Source organism: Protopterus annectens, chromosome 5.part0 (assembly GCF_019279795.1).
Source record: "Protopterus annectens isolate FY-2018-M chromosome 5.part0, PAN1.0, whole genome shotgun sequence".
Taxonomy (NCBI): Eukaryota; Metazoa; Chordata; order Ceratodontiformes; family Protopteridae; genus Protopterus; species Protopterus annectens.
In genome coordinates, this window is record NC_056735.1 from 1,784,172,858 (window position 1) to 1,784,191,858 (window position 19,001).

The following is a 19,001-nucleotide window of genomic DNA, read 5'->3' on the forward strand; positions in this document are numbered from 1 at the left end:
AGGGATACCTTAAGTGGAGGCTTAAGGAATTCCTGAAAAGGTGAATAGGTTCAAGAAGCTGTCAAAATAATGTGTAGATGGAGAGTGTAAAGCCTTAGATGAAGCAATTAAGTTTAAGCTTGAGGTTCCTGATCCTGCTGAGACCCAGGTACATCCATTCCTAGCTTAAGTTTTTGTTCTAACAGTAACTCCTTTCTGTGATAGCTTCATCAAAGGCAGTCAGTGGTGATGGTAACAGTTATGCCAGGCACTGGAATTTTTAACTCTCACCCCATCTTAATGTTAGGTGCAGATGACTATGGAAGGCTTTGAGTCTCCTGTGGAGAACCAGTTAAGGGGACTCATTTCCTTTACTACAGCAAGCTGCAGAGAACCCTATTGTGTTAATGGGCTTGTCTGTCATATTGAGTGTCTAGTCCTGCTGTACAACCCCTGCCTTCTTTATTGAGGGCTACTACTATCACTAGTTCCAGAGCACATTTCTGGCTGCCAGCAATTTGTTTCCATTTGTTGATTGGGAATAATTCAGCTGAGCTAAAAGCCCATTTTCAGCAATGGTATTGGAGTAAACTCCATACCTATGCAAGAGAGATAATAATCAACTCTGTATTAACATTCTTTGTAATGTTTTTTTTTATGTAAATTAACATTTTTGAATGCATATACAAAATTACAAAATGCGTAAGTAAATAGAAAACAGTAGTGAAGGTTATAAATAAATGATTTAACTGTATAGGTATAAATAAATACATCAACTGCATAGGTACCAGTTAAGTATATGGCAATGGTTAAATATAATGTAATGAATATCGATAGTATAGGATTTAAAGGAGATGGAGGAAGAGAGGAAGCAACTGGGATGGATAGTGCTTAGAGACAGGATGTATGGAGCTGAAATTCAGATAAAGTACAAGAATAGGTCTAAGCAGAAGTTAAGTATTTTTTTTTAGATTGTACAGAAATGTTTTTTAAGTTTGATTTCAGAAGGTTTATAGGGAGGACCTAGTACCTTTTCCCCCATATCCTGACACCCTCCACCATGTGGGAAGTCATCTAAAAGAAAAAGCTCTTTCCTGTGAAAACTCTTCAGATTGAGTTGGGAGAGAAAAAATCCTGGCGTATTCGGACCAAATGTACTCTTCACATGCAATGGTACAGGTGACAGCACTGTATCTTCAGGATTGAGCTCAAGTCAGTCTTTGGAAGACATCGCCTTCAGAGAAATTGTTTTAAGTATGCAGGTGAACTTAATGAGGGGGAGGGTGTCTGCTCATTGCTGCAGATAGATTAAGACCTGACGGTATCCTTGCTACTGGAGTAGGTGTCAAGGGGAATAGGGTTCGTGGCCAGTGCCATCCTGTTTGGAGGGAGGTAGATGGACCTTCTGCAGTGCTGAGACGCAGCAGAGGCAGTGTGTTCTGCAGCTGTACTGATAGCAGTTGTGATATGACGGGAGACATGCACACCAGCACAACACACTAAAGCCATAGTGTGACTACTGTTGTGGGTTAAACCATCCTCTGATAGAGGTCATCAGGGGTCAGGGCAAATAATTAATTCCTGATTGTGTAGATGATTTCCTCACATGATCAGCTGTTGTTCTTTGGGAAATCAATGGGTTGATAAGGACGTGGGAGGGGCCGATGTTGAAGGAGCAGCTAGAAAATTAACTCCTATCCAAGCCATAATTAATAATCTTAACACAGTGATCCTCATTCATACACCCACTATTATGGTAAGTATCTCGCACAGTTATGTACTTTAATGTAGGGAAATGTCTGGGTGGAACAGTATTCTTCCTTAGGGAGCACAAGACAAAAAATCATTATATGGTCATGCAATATGAGCAAAGATGCACCATATTTGGTAGGAAAAACAATTTTAGCCTGTAGTTGGCAAGTGAACTTGCCTATAAATCAGCAACAAATGAGTCAGCAGATAAGAAAAGGAGTGTCAGTCCTGTGACAACACAAGACTAGAGAAAAAAGGGCACAACAGTGAGTAAACAAGTATTTGCTAAAGCTGATGGGTTACAAAGAATGACAACTTTCACGAACATTTTCAAAAAAAAAAAAAAAAACATTTTTCTTCTGCTTTTATTTTATAGCATTGCCAATGTCCATAACCCCCTGTCCAACAAATGTCATATTTATATACAGATCACTAGTAAACAACAAGACAGAATGTTCTCTCAGCAGAATCTTACAGCAGTTTTGCCATTAGAGTATCTTATGACTAGTCCACAAATATCAGCATTTTAGCACTAGGTCTCAAAGTGATGTGTACCTTTTACAGTATGTTTACAAACATTCAGGGAAAACTGTAGTCGTTGACACTTTGCCAAGGGGAAGCCACCATTCAGGTAGTGACAAGCAATGTATTATTTTTTTGTTTTTGATCCCTAGCATCCCATCCTATAGCTCTAATCTCATGCTGTGTCCATTTCCCTTCAAACTTATTTTGCTCTTACCAGAGTGAACACTGAAAAGTGAACCGCCAACTGCTTCTTCCTAAAGGGTGGAATTTTTATTTTTTTATCTCCCGTCTTTTATTCCCCCACTTTAATGTTCTGCGTGTTGTGAATTCAGTACAACCCACTACAAATGTGCTTGCACCTTCCAATACATCTGAGATGTTCCTGCTACCTGCTTTCCTAGACTCCTCACAGAGCATGATGGTGATTTTCAGGCATTGCAGACTTGCAGAGAAAAACTACCCCAGAGAAATTACCACCAATTGTTCAGTTTTTCCCCACCCCTCACTTTCTGGCAAACAAGGTATTTGATGGCATTGTAGATGATGGTAATTACTCTATGCCATCGTGATAGCCTTGTATCAATGAGACTTGTATCCCTCACATAACCCAAAAACATAGCAAGAAGCACTGGGCAACATCACAATTTGAACCAACCCAGGCCAGGTCAACAGTACTGAGCAAGGAAAAAGGAAGGAAGTGGCTCTGCTAATTTTATGAAGTGAAACATTACAATAGTGGCATCACTGTCCTTCAGATACTTCTGTTAGTTATTTTGTGTAGAATACTGAGGGGAAGTAAATGCACATTTCCTTTTTCTTCATCTGGATGATACCACTGGAACATGCAGATTTTCTTTGTGGTCTGGTGCATTTTATAGCCATATATTCTGTGCGACAGACTCTTCATTTTAAATGTGTTGAAGTGCTAGAGACTTGGAAAATTTAGTTTTCTTGTTGACAGTGCTTGTATGTTTTAAAGTCACCTGTTTTTCCTGTGTAGAGTGAAGATAAGTCACCAGATGGATCCCCATCAGTTACGAGTACAGCTCCTTTTGGCCTAAAACCTCGATGTGGTAAGTGGACTTTTCTGCTGTATACTATTCAAAACTGAGGAATAATACTGAACTGTGAATTTCCTGAGATGTTAACAGGAATGCACCACCTGTTCGACACCAGTGAAGTTATATTTATCAAACTGTGTATTTGAATGAGGCACTGCTAGTGGAAAATGGTGCTAACACTTGAGCTTGTGCCTAACTGTTGTAAGCTGTATAATTCATAATTTGTGTATGCCTTTCTGTTAGAGACCCATTTGTGTGCTTTAATGGTTTGTGTTTTTTTCGTTTTTGTTTTCTTGTGTAATCCTATTTGGTAACCTTTCATATATAGGGTCTACTAATTTGACCATCTAACATGCCACTCTGTCTTGCATATTGACACTGTCTCGATAGGCACCGTTAAATTTGGCCCAAATCAGTTTTCGTGAGTGCCCTCTATGACCTTTTTATTTTGTTTCACATGTTCTTACTTGTTGAAGTGATTTGAAGAGAAAAAGTAACCTTCATTTTTATTTTTTGAGTAGCCATTTATAATATCTGTAATTGTTTCACAGTTGCTATTTTTAGTTTTACTTTTAGGTCTGTACTTTGACTTCTGAAATTGAGTTGAAGAATTTGATATATTCTTAGGTGTTAATTGTTTCACTACTTAAACTCTAAACTTTGAAAAAAGTGCATGCAAGTTTAATTTGGAATACGAAACTATACTATTTTGTTAGGTGTTTGTTACAGTAGGTTAGGTGTCAGGTGGCTGTTGTGCAGCAGTTTTCAAAGTAGATTTGTGAAAATATGTGAGGTAGATAGATTTAGCTACATGCTAGAATGTCTTCTCTAACTAGCCCATAGTAGTATGATCTTTTGACAAAAGAGGTTGAGATGGGGTTCTTGTGGATGAAGACTCATGGGTAGGTGGTTGTTGAAGAGCATGTAGTATTTAATATTTGCTGGATAGGAAGATTGCAGTGCTTAAGACCATGATATCACAGCTGAATGAAGTGAAAATAAATAGCAGGAGTGGTTGGAGGTGATGGGGTGATTGGGGGGGGGGGTTTGCAGCGGAAGGGCAGAGGCAGGAGGATGACTGTTCAAGAAAATAAGATATAGTGATACATTCAAGGGTGTTAGACCCAGAGGAATGTCAGGAGGAAGGCAGGGTCAGACAGTGGAGATGCAGGCAGAATATGCCCCCCAAAAAATTAAGAGATGGAAGAGCTGGATCCCAAGAACAGTAAAGGAAGTTGGATGTACTGATATGCCTAGAGAAGGGGTAAAGGTGGATGAAGGGTAGAAGCAGTTCAGAGTGGTGGGTGGGAACTTAGGAGGAGCCTGAAGATCAAGGAGCCTGTAGTGGTGGGGTGACCAAGCATAGGTACCAAAGCAATCATAGACCAAACTCAAAACTAGTACATATAAATAGCATAAAAATGCACAGCTCAGAGGAGGTGGCTGATGTCCTTGTAATTGGAAAGACTGCACACATTTATTTTACAAAGAATGTTAGGTGAAGAGGACAGTGGAGTGCTGGCCAACAAGTTTAAGGTAAATTCTATTGCTGGGCTGAAGTTGGTAGGGATGGCCATGGTCAGCATGTAAGTGAGGGAATTAATGTCTTTCAATTGACCACCTGAATGCCTAGTGCCATAACACTGGCAGTCTGAATGCCAAATTCTAAAATAAAAGAAAATGTGTTTTCTTTGCAGATGGGTAAACCCCCTCTACCCCCACATACCTGCTAATTATATAAATACCAACTGTGAGATTGCAGTACAGTGGGGGACCAAACAATTCACCAATCCCTGCTGTACCATGATCACACAGTGCAGGCTCCCCCATTTCTCCTTGTACGTCAATATGTCTGACTTCAGCATTTAGGGTTTGACATATTTATTTATATGTATTGAAAGTGTTTAAATGCCAAAAGTGTTTTGTAGCTATAATGAATTTAATTAATTGTTTGATTGTTTAATTTATTGCACTGTGACTATTTAGGAAGGGTGTATATGCAGGATTGTTATCCCCTGAAGGCGAAAGGCCGAGGTACTCGGAGAATAAAATTATTGGCTTCTTGGTTTGTTTTTTTTATGAATTTTGCTGTTGCTGTTGGTTGTTTTTGGTGTTTTTATAAAGAGTGGAAGCCACTTGTTTGGAAATGGATGTATCCAGTAATAACTTCTCCTTCTCAGACTTTATAAAGGAGAGGGAAGCAAAATTTCTGCAACTGGATCCATGGTGTTTGCCAGCATCGAATGGTTCATCTTGGTGGTTTAAACAACTGGAAAGATTGTTGTCTAAGGAGTTGAGCTTGTTTTATAATATGAAACTGTTGGAGAGATACCTGAGTCTTAGTGTTACATCCCGGGGTCTCCGGGTGGATCCGTCTACTTAGCTGGTGAGTTTGGGGGAAGATGAGCAGGACCTGTGTGAGGAATGGAAACATTTGGCACTTGAGTGTACTTTGGGCTGTCTGAGGATTCTGGTGAAACGAAACCTCAGATCACGGGAGAAAATACAGCATGAGATTGTGTTAATGGAGGAATCCTTGAGAAGGGATTTCTCTGATTCTGTTATTGGGCTAAAAATGCGTGAAATCAAGCAGAAACTGGAGAAAGTAGAGTCCGAGATTATTTCCAGGAAAAACAGGAAATTATCTAGGGACATGAATGATTTCCAAATGGGGCTGGTATATCAATGGCAATGTAAACAGCATCAGGGACGATCTAAAAGTAGATATTCTGGTTACCACGGTTTGGGCGTTCATGATTCCACAGTCTCTTCGGGTAAAATAACTTCAAAAAAGAGCGTCTCTTATGAGAGTATTCTTAAGCAGGAGTCATCTGATCGTAGTAACGAATCGGAGCTGCAGCAGAACTCTCAATAGGGGAACTGTAATAGGAACAACAAGACCAGACGGAAGGGAAGATATTTCCAGTGAAATAAAAGGTGCCAGAGATGAACTGAACATTTGTGAGTCAAGGCCTTTGAATATTATTAATTTATCTGGTTTAACTCTTTCTCCGGCTGCAAAAAATGTTTAGTTAAAAGGTGCTAATTTTGTACCCACCAGGACTCCGACACTGCGAGTCTCTTGATTGAGGCTAGCAAATTTTGTAGTAAATTGCATTTAAAGATTTATTTTTCTAAAAGAACTAAGCCTTATTCGCCAGCTGTTGGTTTGAATCAGATGATTCTTTGTTAAATGTTTCATGTTATGACTATGATGATGTTTTTTCAGACTTGGAATGTGATGGAACTGGTGTTGAAAATGTTGTGCTCGTTACGAGTTATGGGCATTTCACTATTCCTGCTTTACCTTGTTCTTTGAATGTCTTTTTCTCCTCCGAAAATGTCTCAGGTTTTATGCCTGTTTGAAAAAATATATTTGAATATTGAGAAGGAATTTAAGAGGTTTACATGTAAAAAGTTCAATTTAAGTAAATTACAGTGGCAAGCTTTACAGGAATTACGGGGACAGGCTGACTCATTTGTGTTTAGGGAAGCTGATAAAGGGGAAAATTGGATCATTATAAATAAGACACAATATACTGAAATGGTTCAAGTATTGTTGGGTCATGTGAGGGATTATGAATGTTTAACATTTAATCCAGTTTCTCATTTTAATAGTGAACTATTTGAGCTATTGGAGAAAGGAGAGAGGTTGGGCTTCCTTGCAGCTTCTGATGTTAAGAAGCTGCATATCTCAAAACCCCAGGACCCAATCTTCTTTGCAGTTCCTAAAATTCACAGAGATAGGTGGAACCCTCCCCAGGGACACCTATCGTGTCAGGGATAGGTTCTTATTTGCAGAATGTAAATGTATTCCTTGATTCTTTGTTACAACAGCATGTTATGAGGGTTCCAGCTCAGATTAGGAGTGGAGTTAAGAGGAAATTGGAATGGCAAGGGGATTATTTTTTGGTTATAGTGGATGTTTCAGCATGTTATACTAATATTTCTTTATGTTGGGGTTGTGAAGCTGTTGCTAAGTTTTTGGGTGAAGGCCCACATAATGTGTATGTTCTTGACCTACTTGAATTTTCTCTCTCCCATAATTTTGTTTTTGATGGCAAGATCTATTTACAAAAGAGGGGTATGGCAATTATTCATTTGCCCCTTCATATGTCATTTTATACATGGGAGAATTTTAAAGACAGTTCATTTATGTGACCGATTTATTTTAGGAACAAGGTGGTTATCTATAAACATTTTATAGATGACCTGTTTTTTATCTGTAGAGGTACCATTGATGAGTTTATTGAATTTTTTGAATGTTTGAATAGCAACCCCCATGGTTTGAAATTCAGCTACCAGATGGATGTTTGTGTTATTAATTTTCTGGAGGTTTTATTTTTTGTGGATGAGAACCGGAAAATTCATTTTCGAGCTTTTCAGAAACCTGCGGCTGTTAACAATTTTTTACATGCCTCAAGTATGCACCCTCCTCCTCTAATTCAGTATCTCTCTTTTGGGGAATTTAGACAAATGTGTATGAGTAGCTCTGATGAAAACCTTCAAAGTTTTTATATTTCAGAGGCTGAGCAGAGACTTGCCTATAGAGGCTACTTGAAGGAAGTGCTGAAGAGAGCAAGATGCAAGGTAGAGGGTAGTTTTGAAGAGAAGGGATGTATTAAGGGTAGATTTGGATCTGGTTGTGTGAGTTCGAGTTGTAAGGAGGATGATGAGAAGTTTTATGTTGCTAGGTACAGCCCTTTTTCTGAGTCCTTCAGGAAAATAGCTAAGGATTTGTGATCCATGATTACGTCAGATGAGGTTTTTGTAAAAATTTTCCCAAATAAGGTCATATTTTCCTTCAGTCGATATTGTAATTTGAAGGAGTTACTTAATAGACCAGTAAGGGTTGAGCATCCTTCTTTGAAAGTAGTGTATTAATTTTCATGTGATAATTGTAGTGTGTGCTATAGAATCCGGAATATTTCAGGGTCGCTGATTAATGATCGAAAATATGTAGCAAAAAATAAATTTAACTACAAATCTTGTGGGGTTGTTTACATTCCGGATGTGGATGTAGTGTAACTAAGTGGTACGTTGGGCAGACTAAAAGGATGGTGAGAACACTGGTATTAGAACATTTGTTTGATATTAGGAATAGAAAAAGCGAAAGTCTTGTGGCCCAACACGTTTTGTCTGATCACTTTGAGGATGGAGTTTCTTTATTTTTTAGTGTTCTGGCACTGCCTAGAGGGATGGGGGGATTTTCGTCTGAAGTTGAATCAATTTAGAGACTATGTTTATTTTTAATTTTGGTACCCTCTTCCCCTGGGGACTTAATCAAGAAGTGCTCTTGAATTTTTGATAATTTGTATAAAAATGTGGATTTTTATTGTGAGGCTTGGTGGTGAGGTTGGTGGCAAAGGTTATTATAAGTGGATTGATTTATTTATATGTATTGAAAGTGTTTAAATGCCAAAAGTGTTTTGTAACAATAATGGATTTAATTGTTATTGCTAATTGTTTGATTGTTTAATTTATTGTATTGTGACTATTTAAAGAAGAGTGTATATGCAGTATGTTATCCCTTGAAAGCAAAAGGCTGAGGTACCAGGAGAATAAAACCATTATTACGGCTTCCCAGTTTGTTTTTTTGTGATTTTTTTTCAAAATTTGTCTGTCAAGGTATTACCATGCACCCAAGCAAGAAACTCCTCACAAATTGGATAAGATTTTAAATTAAGTCATACATGTATGTACAAGTAATCTCTTGCTGTGTGGTTGTTTGATCAGGAGAGTGCTTGGGATGTAGTAGAGACTTGCCAGGAACTGAGATGTAGGCAGTGTTCTCTGAAGTGGTACTAATGCCTGCTATCAGACTGTCCAAGAAGAAAACAGTTTTGGAATTAACTCATGACAAGAGAGAATAGCCTTTGTAGCAGACATGAACTTTGGTAACTAAGCTGAAACATGGCATGCAGAAAAGAACAGTGGGTAGGCTGCACTGAGTTAGGCAGGGTAGCCTTTAAGTCTTGTTTCTTACGAAATTAATATTTCATTTTGCAAGGAAGGCCTCAAGTGGTAGTAATAAGCATGGAAGATTAGTTGTATTTTAGAACAAACTACCAAATACTCATTTTTTCAAGATGACTTCTGAGTTGGTAGAAGTAGCTTATAAATGCCTGGCCTTCAGTGCCCTATTTGGATGCAGGACATCATTACTCCTTCAGGAAAACTTGGCTAGACTTAGAAAGGCTCCCCAGGTTGTTAGCCTAGTAAGTCTGTGAATCTGTAATAGTACTTAAAGGTGTATATGGCCAGGCATCTTATGGACTGCATGATCACTTGGCTTGTATTGTTGCTATGTTCCTAAAGAAAGAGCAGTTGCAAAGTTGGGAGAGGGGCTTGCTTGTGTTTTGTGGAAGTTCTGTTTGATAGTTACTTTCTAGCTAGGTCATCTTAGACTTAAATGGTCCATTAGCAAATTATGTACAGCCTGTGTGTAGTTTATCTGTTTGTGTTTACAACGTGTATAGGCATGTAGATGATTTACAACCAAGTCATTGAAAGTTTTTCATTTGAGCTGACAAGACGAAGCAGTAACCCACCAACTTTTTTTTAAATATGACAGGGCATGCATTGCATGCATGGAGTTGTGCAGTTTGCCTTTCCTAATGTAAGTCAATCTAAGTTAACTAAATGTAAAGGCAAGTTATATTTTTTCCAGTGAGTTGCTTGTTGATCTTGTGGGCTGAAATGAATTAGTATTCAGTGAGTCAGTAATTGATTAAATAAGTGATTCCTTTGTATGTCCATTTATGGTATCTGATAAAAGAAAATGTTACCACACCAGTTGGAAGTCGTTTCAAAGTAAAGTTAAAAAATGTCTAGAAAGATACCCATGTTAGAGTTCATTCTGTACCAATATACACTTGAAATGTACCTTAGTAAAGACCACCAGTTCCACATACTCCTCGTCTCACTGAGTGATGCACCTGTTCCTCACACATATACAGTTCCACTGTAATAGTTTGCCGTAAGGATCACTGCTGTGCATCATTACTCATCCATGGGGTAACACCAGAGGCTGAGGTCTAGTCTTCTGTCCTGACTTCTAGGCTTTTCATATGCCTATAGAGTTGGCCTAAATTCATCCCTCTGCTCAGTACTGTGTTTGGAATGATATCCTGCTAAGTGGTAGAACAGCTTAATTATTTTACCCATTGGTTTTTACAGACATCCATACCCATTTTGAGTTTTTTTTCTCTAAATTGCTTTTAGTAATTGTATTTTGTTAGGTACTCTATATTAAGTTTAGCTTGTTTTTTTGTATGTTCCCTTCATGCCTCCTGACCATCAAGTATCCCTTTACTTTGACGAAGGCTGTCAGCCAGGCAGCCATAAGGGTTACTTTTATTGCCCTGTTTATCTTGGCAGCTGTTATTTCTGAAGTCCATTTCATCCCCAGAAAAGATTACTACCAAGCGTGCCTGAGAAAGAAAGAAAGACAAATATACCCAAGGACTGACACTTACAGTGCCTGTTTTGCATGGAAAAACAATCTGTGTCCTTGGATGAACATTGTGCTGCATTTAAAAACATACTCTTGACTGTCAGATCTGCAGTCTTTGGGCATTTGTAGAGGATATATATTTTTTTTGTTACTGAGACAAGGGACAGTCTTCCCCTTCCCAAGCTAGACAGTCATTACCCAGCAGTCAGCTTTGTTGGCCTACAGGGATGAAGCTTTGACTGTAGTCCAAGTGACCTGAGTTTGATTAGCAGCTTAGATACCTGCTGGAGATGGTGCATGGGGAAGATGAATGACAGCACATTCTTTGCTTGCCTGTCCCAAATCTAAGGTGTGTGTGGTGGGCGGGGGCAGCTCTTTCATAATCCCTGGTGTTTATAGTGGAATTGTATAAGAACTGGTGCTGAAGTAGTTGGTCAGACAAGAAGAAACAGTTCATGAAGTAGGAGGGCATTTCATTCATAAAACCATTATACATTCACCTAGGTGAAGTAAACACAATACCTCAGTGAGAAGTGTTAGACCTGATAATGTTTGGGCACCATATCAATGGCTAGAGTCACTTTTTTACCTAGTTTTTTCTTTGAGGTCAGCTAATTTCTCCAGATTTCCAGGTTCAAGCTCGACTTCTGTTCCAAGAATAAGCTGTATAACACTACTACCTAAAGGAAGAAGACACATAATTTTTTGTTTGCAGTCCCCAAGAAGGGTGTGGCTTAGACTAATTCTAGACCTTAGTTTGTGTAACGTTTGAAGGTAATAGTTTAAATTTAAAAAAGTTCCTGCTTCAAGCCATATTTCCCCCATTCCACAGGATTATTGAATGTGCTCACTAGACATGGTGTATACTCACTAGGTCCTTACGAATTATTCAGGTCCTCACAGTTTAAATGTGGGGCTGTGGGTGCTGCTGTTTTGGCTTTCCACTACCCTAAGAGTGTTAATTAAATGTCTCTTGAATACAGTGGCTCATCAGTGTGGGGTCCTCCAGAACGTCTTGTGTTTGTATAATTATTGTTGGTAGCTTCAAACTGGCGGTCTGTAATAGCCACCTTATTTGGGAGTTCTGCTATAACTTCCACCTTTAAGCTTTTCTGTCAGCTGGAGGGAGAAATTGTTGATTGCCGTTCATGTTTTCCCACCTGTAGGAGCAGTTCTAAGGTACTTCAGGGAAAGGGGCATTTTTACTGCCTCCCCAAGCATACTTTTTACTAATTCTCTCTCTCCAAACTTGGTCAATCTAATTTGTTTGATAAAGGGCAAATATAATTTTGCCTAGGTTGTATTATCTACTAGTCATCTCTGTTCCAAAGAGTGTACTCAGTGTGTTTATTGTCAACTGTATGAAGTACATCTTGTGAATACTTTATCTGTTGACCATGTTCTTTTTCAGCTTGTTAAATCTTTTCAAATATTTGCACCGTGTATGTACAGGTTCACACAGTATGAATTGAAGTTGAATTTTTCCTTAGTTGATCTGTTGTTGTTCTGTATTAGGTTTTGTAAAAACTTAAACTGTAACCATATTATGCCACTGGGGAGTTTTTCTCCCAGGACCTCCACTGAAAATGGGATATTATTCCAGTCGGACTTTCTCAGTAAACAAAAGTTAAATAAAGAAACACTATGCTATTGAGCATAAGGACTGGTAGTCTTGGTGGACTTGCATCTTCTAGTTACAGAGATATGCAGGCATGCACACGTCCACTTGTTGGAGCTTATGGCATTGTGCATTTTCACTGTACATTTAACCCATGCATATTTATATTTATTTTTTGTTCCTTAGCCATGTTTAAACCCAGTGGACACAAGTGCATATTTTAGGATGACTTGGAAGCACTAGATTGGTTAACAGATGTGATGACTCAACCTCACATAAGATGCAAGTAGGGACAAAATGAAACTTTGTTTTTGTCAAAAAGCAGCACCCAGTAGCATGGAATAAAGCTCTGGACTAGTGGTTGAATCGTATTGGCACGTCACGGCTTTAGTCTTTGTGTTAGGATGAAGAGGCCACAGTGAACTGTCACTTACTTATGGCTACAAGGCCAGCACTTCTGTATAATTTCCAGCTGTTGTTGAACCTTTTAACCCCTCTTTAAAGTGGGTTATTCATTTTGTTTTTCTGGTCCAAAGCATATCTGGAAAGATGTGTCCTTGGAAGGCTGGGGATATCCACCAAATTTTATGGCTGGACAAATGTACATAAATTCCTTGAAGCTAAGGATGTTGATACACTTTTCAAGAGATTAAAGATCTGTCTACACTTTCAGTGTCTTCTAATTAAATCTGAAAGTATGAACCTTCATTAGTTTAGTACCTGTACAGGGAGGACAGGAAGATGTTTTGTTTCTTTTCAGGGAAAATTCCATATCTGTTTTAATAGTACATACATTTGTTATCTGCATAAGCCCACTAGATTTAGAGTCCTTTTTCTGGTGTAACAAAAGAGCAGTGTCTGGTTATGTAACTTGCTCAGAATTACAAGCAGCAAATATAGGCTGTGGAACTCAAACCTTGGACTGATACAGAGTATAGGTTTATGCATAGTTTAAGATTATTTTTAGTTTGGGCCAAAAGGGTGAAGTATTTTCATAATCTGAACCAATTTTTTTTATAGTTTTTCTTTGTCCTTCATTTGAACTAATTCATCAAAATCAGGGTCAGACCTTCCCTTTCTTAGAATTCCTCTGGTGGTGATGAAAGTATTTATAAGAAAGGGACAACACCCCTTCCCCTTGAGTTTTGCTGATGAGCACACCTGACGTGATTTCTTTGGGTAAAAATCTGTTGATAAAGCTGTTGTCTGTATTTGTGCAGCTATCCTTATGTATCTGAAAATGTATGTAGCTTGCTTTCCTCACCCAGCCCAGGGTTTGCAGTCACAAAATGTAGACCTGCAATGTGTATGCATTCTTCAGAATCTAAAGGAGTGGTGAAATGCATTTGGGTATTTCTCTTTTCTTGCCACTGTACCATCCATATGACTGACACAGAGCTCTCGTATGGCATTTCTTCACCATGCTGTGAAGGGAGAGTGGTGTTTTTGTCACTGCATTGTGAAGTGTGAGCTGGGAACCTGTACATTAATGGTGTCTAGGAACCAAGTCACGTGGCGGAAAGAGAAATAAGACGTCATTACATTTACCGAGATCTGATGTCAGAATTCAATATTTCTGGTGTACCAGGTCTTAAAAACACCCATTATTGCATCTTGGGAAATTGCAGCTGTAACTTCAGTCTTGCTAGACTGGTAACTTCCTAAGCTCAACATTCTGTCTATTGATGGATTGGTTTGGTACCAGACTACTGCATTCTTGGAAGTGGAGAGGCAGTCAGGGATAGATGCTTGAGCAGCTTACAACCGGATGCTTTTTTGTAGAGGATGTGAGACCATTCTGTGTAGGAGCATCCTATATATATATATATATATATATATATATATGTGTGTGTATATAAAAAGAGAAAAAAGCTGAAATTCATTCCTATAAAGTTGCTGGCATCCATTGTTTGATGGCTAGGTGTGACATTTCTTGAGCAGTGGGTTTTCGCATGTAGGTGTTTGTCTGAATCAGCACACTATCTTAAACTAGAGACTGCAGACATTTGACCTGTTTTCTGGATTAGCCACCCCTTGTGTGTGTATTATATGCCTATACAAGTAATAGATAAAAGTCAAAAAGGAAACATGATGTAAGTGTAAATGTCTGTATTCATTTGCTTATTGCTAGTTTGCTGTATATTTCAGTAACGGCAGCATTGATTTTTTAAACAATATGAAAAACATTTCACAATTAGCGGTTACTAACTTAATTTTTCTTCGTTTTAATTCTTGGCCTTGCTTTTGGGCATTTTTGTGAATTCATTTTGTTTCTGCTCACATGATTCTGTATTTTTTGTCTTGAAATCAATGATAATCTTGCTTCTACGTATGTATCCAAACAATGTGTAAACCGCTACCGCAATCTTTGCCTTTCCTGACTTCGCACTGTGTGTGTATATGGACTTGCTTCATGCATGTTTGCCTCTACAGAGCAACATGTTCCCGCTTCTTTTCCTCACTCCTTCAGTGTACTTAAACAGGGTCCGAGAAGGAACAATGGTAACATCACAACAGAATCCAGAGGAGACCAAAGCACTGGTATGTTCATTGTATGCTTTTATATTGCCTTTTGTCTTAATAACAACCATTTATTGAAGTCCTGTTCATTTGTGGTGGTATAATATTGACTATTGTAGTGTTTGTTTTGGCTTTGTAGAATTATGCATTCTAAGTTTGTATCCCTATAACATGTTTAAAAGAAGTCTAAAGTATTATGAATTCCTACATTGTAACTGTTGTGCAGGCCTTTCGTCATAGTGTCTGAAAATAGCTTCTATGTTTTTACTAAATTTAATATTAGTAAATTGATTTATTTATTGTTTCAGTCTGTAATTACCCATTTAATGCATTTCAAGGCTGTGGGGGAGACAGTCTATCTCTGTACTCATTGACTGCAAGGATAGATAGGGTGCCAGTTTCTGCAAAATACACGTACATACATGACAAACACGCACGTTTTGGAAAATTGCTAGCTCATCTGTGTCGTGTCTTTGGTATATAGACGGAAATCCCACATTTGTATAGGGAGGACATGCAGACTCCAGACAGAAGGCACCCTAACATAATGCTGAACTGGAGAAACTAGTTCTGTGAGGCAGTCATGTTAAGACTGCTATATTACACTGCTGATCATGTATTTACAAAAAAGTGTTGTAATGGTGCATGTTATATTCAAGAGCTACAGTAATACAAGAAACTGCATTTTATCATGTTTATACTGAGATTTTGGGTGAAATTCTTATCCCCAGACAGTGAAAGTATAAACCAGCCCATTGTTGCAGGGTGATGTGTGTGCCAGCATGTGTGACCCAGATTTGTCAATATCTGGGTTCCTTCAAAGCCACTTTGGTCCGAAAAGGAAATCTGTTTGTAGTCTCTTGTGGATGTACTACTTTGAGATGATCTAATTTTGTTGATATTGGAAGTTTTCTATTTGCCTCCGATATTAAACCCTCTTTCAGTTAATATATTTAGAGAAACTGGGATAAGTAAGGCCTAAGAAAACAAAATCTACCCCCTGCAAACATGCAAATTTTATATATGGTTCTGAAAGACAGCTTTCATTTTGCATTGTTCTATGTTTCAGTCTTTGTAACATAAATTAGATGTTCTTCATCTCACATTGCTGCAGTCCTTACACTTGGGGTAGTCCGCTGTCCTCGGTCGGCCCGAATATCAAAGTATGGTCAAGGCGCATTTGACTGACATCAGGACGTCAGGGTACAAATGCGCATGACCGACGTCATATCCTCAGTCTTTTTTGCCGCATGGTCCGATGCAGAAGCAGCGTTGCAAGTGCCGGTTGGCGTTCTGAAATTGTTCGATTTGAGTTTCAGACCGGGTCAAAGTTGGCTAAGTACCCGTTAGAATATTTTGTTTTTTTCTTGCCTCAGTGGTTTACCGGATGTCAGAAAAAGTGAATAATTGTATTTCTTGTGGGAAACAGATACCGCATAGAGACTACCATACTTTGTGTATTCCTTGTTTAGGGCCTGAGCACGACGTTGTTGGGTGTCGCTCTTGTGCTAGATTCAATAAGTGCACTATAAAGAGAAGATTAGATTGTGTCAGGTTAGTCTTCGGGAAGCGGTGCAATTATAAAATGCCGCCGGATGCTCGGCCCGCTTCTTCAAGAAGCGCAAGGACAAAGCAGTTAAGCCTAGGCTTGAAGAACCGTCCGTGCGGACGCCGGTTCTTTAGAGGTGTCGGTGGAGCCGGTGGTTCCACGGAGGTTTCTTTGGGATCCCAGGGAGAGACTTTGTTATTGCAGGATGTGGCCTCTCAGGAGGCAGGTCAGGCTGATGGGGCTTCTCAGGTTACTATACTCCCTCCATGCCTAGGGTGGTTAGGCCCTCTCCTTCTGTTTCCAAGGCTTCTCCCAGAGGCAGGCCAGGTTTAGCTTCAGTTGGTGTCACCCCTAGTTCTTCAGGAACTGTGCCCAAGAAGCATATGCTTAAAATGGCAGAAGATTTGATTACTTTGATTAGGGGTTCTTTGCCCCCTCCTGATAAGAGACCTAGGGTGGAGCCTGAGCTAGGGAGTTTTGAGCAGGCTTCGGATGTTTCAGAGTCTTCGGCTGAAGACTTGCAGGAGTACGCTCCTTATTCTGATTCTGATGTGGATGATTCTACTCCTTCTGCTTCTCCTCCTGAGGATTTTTCTTTTTCAGAAACTCTTCATTCCATGAGGGAGCATTTTAAGTGGGAAGGTCAGGACTTCTCTGATTCCAGGAAAAGGCTTAGGGAATTTTTGTTTTTACCCCAGCATAGGCCTTTGGCTATACCTCCTGTTTTGGATGTAGTGCAGGATGTTTTTACAGAGGCTTCTCTTAATCCTGATTCTTTGCCTCCTGCTCCTTTTAAACCGGATAGGTATTACAGGGTGCCTGAAGCTCATAAGTACCTTTTTAAGAGTCCTAGGGCAGACCCAGAAACTGTTAGCCAGGGGCCTAAAGGTGTTAAGGCTTCTGTTGTCAAGAATCCGGTTCCTGCAGATAAAGAGGCCAGGGCCTTGGATAGATGGGGAAAGAAAGTTTATACTTCTTCCACTCTAGCTATGAGGGCTTTGAATTGCCAGTTTCACATGTTGAAATACCAAAACTATCTCCTTTCACAATTGAAGTCTAAGGTGGATGCTCTGGCGGAAGGTATTGATTGTAAAGAGTTGCAAGATTTAGTACATGTTTCTGAACAGGTGGGTAAGCATTCTTTGCAATGTGGTTTTGATGCTGTACAGGCCTCGTCTAGGGTGGCTGCCACTGGGTCAGTTCTTCGCAGGCATGCCTGGCTGAGGGATCAAAATTTATCTGACCATGTTAAAACAAGGATTTTAGATGCTCCTTTACAATCTGATGTGTTGTTTGGTTCTCCTGTTGAGGCAGTTTTAAAGAAAATGGAAGACAAGGCTAAGTCTATGCAGACTGTTAAAGATTTTTTGCAGTTTCAACCTCCAAAGTTTAGTAGAAATTGGCCTACTAAGGGGTGGACGTATCCTTCTTATGATTCCCAGTCTAGGGGTAGATCTAGGCGTGGTAGGGGCAGAGCTCAGGGCTCTTTCAGGCCTAGAGCAGCGAGTTCTCCTGCACAGTCTTCAGGTGAGGGCAGGGGTCAGTCCTTTCGTAAACAGACCCAATGACCTACCTTTTCAGCTGCCAGAGCCTTCTCGTCTGGCAGCACCTTTGGGAGGAAGGTTGGCACTTTTCAAAGAAAATTGGAGTTTAATTACCCAAGACAGATGGGTATTGGATATCATACACCACGGTTACAGGTTTTATTTCCATATCTTGCCCCCTTTCAAAGGCATGCCAGACGTTCCTCCTCAACAAAGAATAGAGGCTCACAAGCAAATTTCTCTGTTACTCCAAATAGGGGCCATACAGCCGGTCCCTATGCCAGAAGTGGGCCTAGGATTTTATTCTCGCCTGTTCCTAGTACCAAAGAAGGGGAACACGTGGAGACCAATTTTGGATTTATCTATCCTCAACACTTATCTGGACATTCCCAAGTTCAAAATGTTGACGTTACAACAGCTTTTACCTCTGCTGGGCAAAGATCATTGGATGGTAACTTTGGATCTCAAGGAGGCTTATCTTCATGTTCCTATCAGACTAAGTTGCAGGAAGTATCTGCGTTTTTGAGCTGGGACTTCTCACTATCAGTTCTCTGCATTGCCCTTTGGCTTATCTACTGTGCCCAGAGTGTTCACGAAAGTTCTGGCTCCAGTGATAGCTTTCTTCAGGCTAAAAGGAATACAGATCTATCCTTATTTGGACGACTGCCTGATTCTGGCTCAAGGAAGGGAAGAGCTTCTTCATCATTTGGAATATGTGATAGCAGTGCTAAGATGCCTGGGGTATTCTGTGAACGAAATAAAGTCCAGTCTAGTACCCTCTCAGGACATGTGCTTTCTGGGTGTAAGACTGAATACAGCATCCCAGATGGCCTTTTAACCCCGGACAAACAAAAGAATCTTTCCCTTTACTTCCATCAACTATCTCATCAGTCCGGGCTGACTGCAAGGACAGTCCTTCAAGCCTTAGGGTTCATGGCATCTTGTATTCTGGTGCTTCCCAATGCCAAACTGCATATGAGGAAGCTGCAATGGTATC

The 19,001-nt window shown here is 39.6% G+C and overlaps 1 protein-coding gene across 1 annotated transcript in view; it reads left to right on the forward strand.

Moving 5' to 3' along the window:
* The window catches only part of LRCH1 (leucine rich repeats and calponin homology domain containing 1), a gene marked incomplete in the record, with an annotated part of 1,693,846 nt that overhangs the window by 1,490,849 nt on the left and 183,996 nt on the right, over positions 1 to 19,001 (forward strand). Inside the window, 1 exon segment of the mRNA XM_044072038.1 lies at positions 3,257 to 3,329. Coding sequence (XP_043927973.1) covers positions 3,257 to 3,329 — 73 coding nt within the window.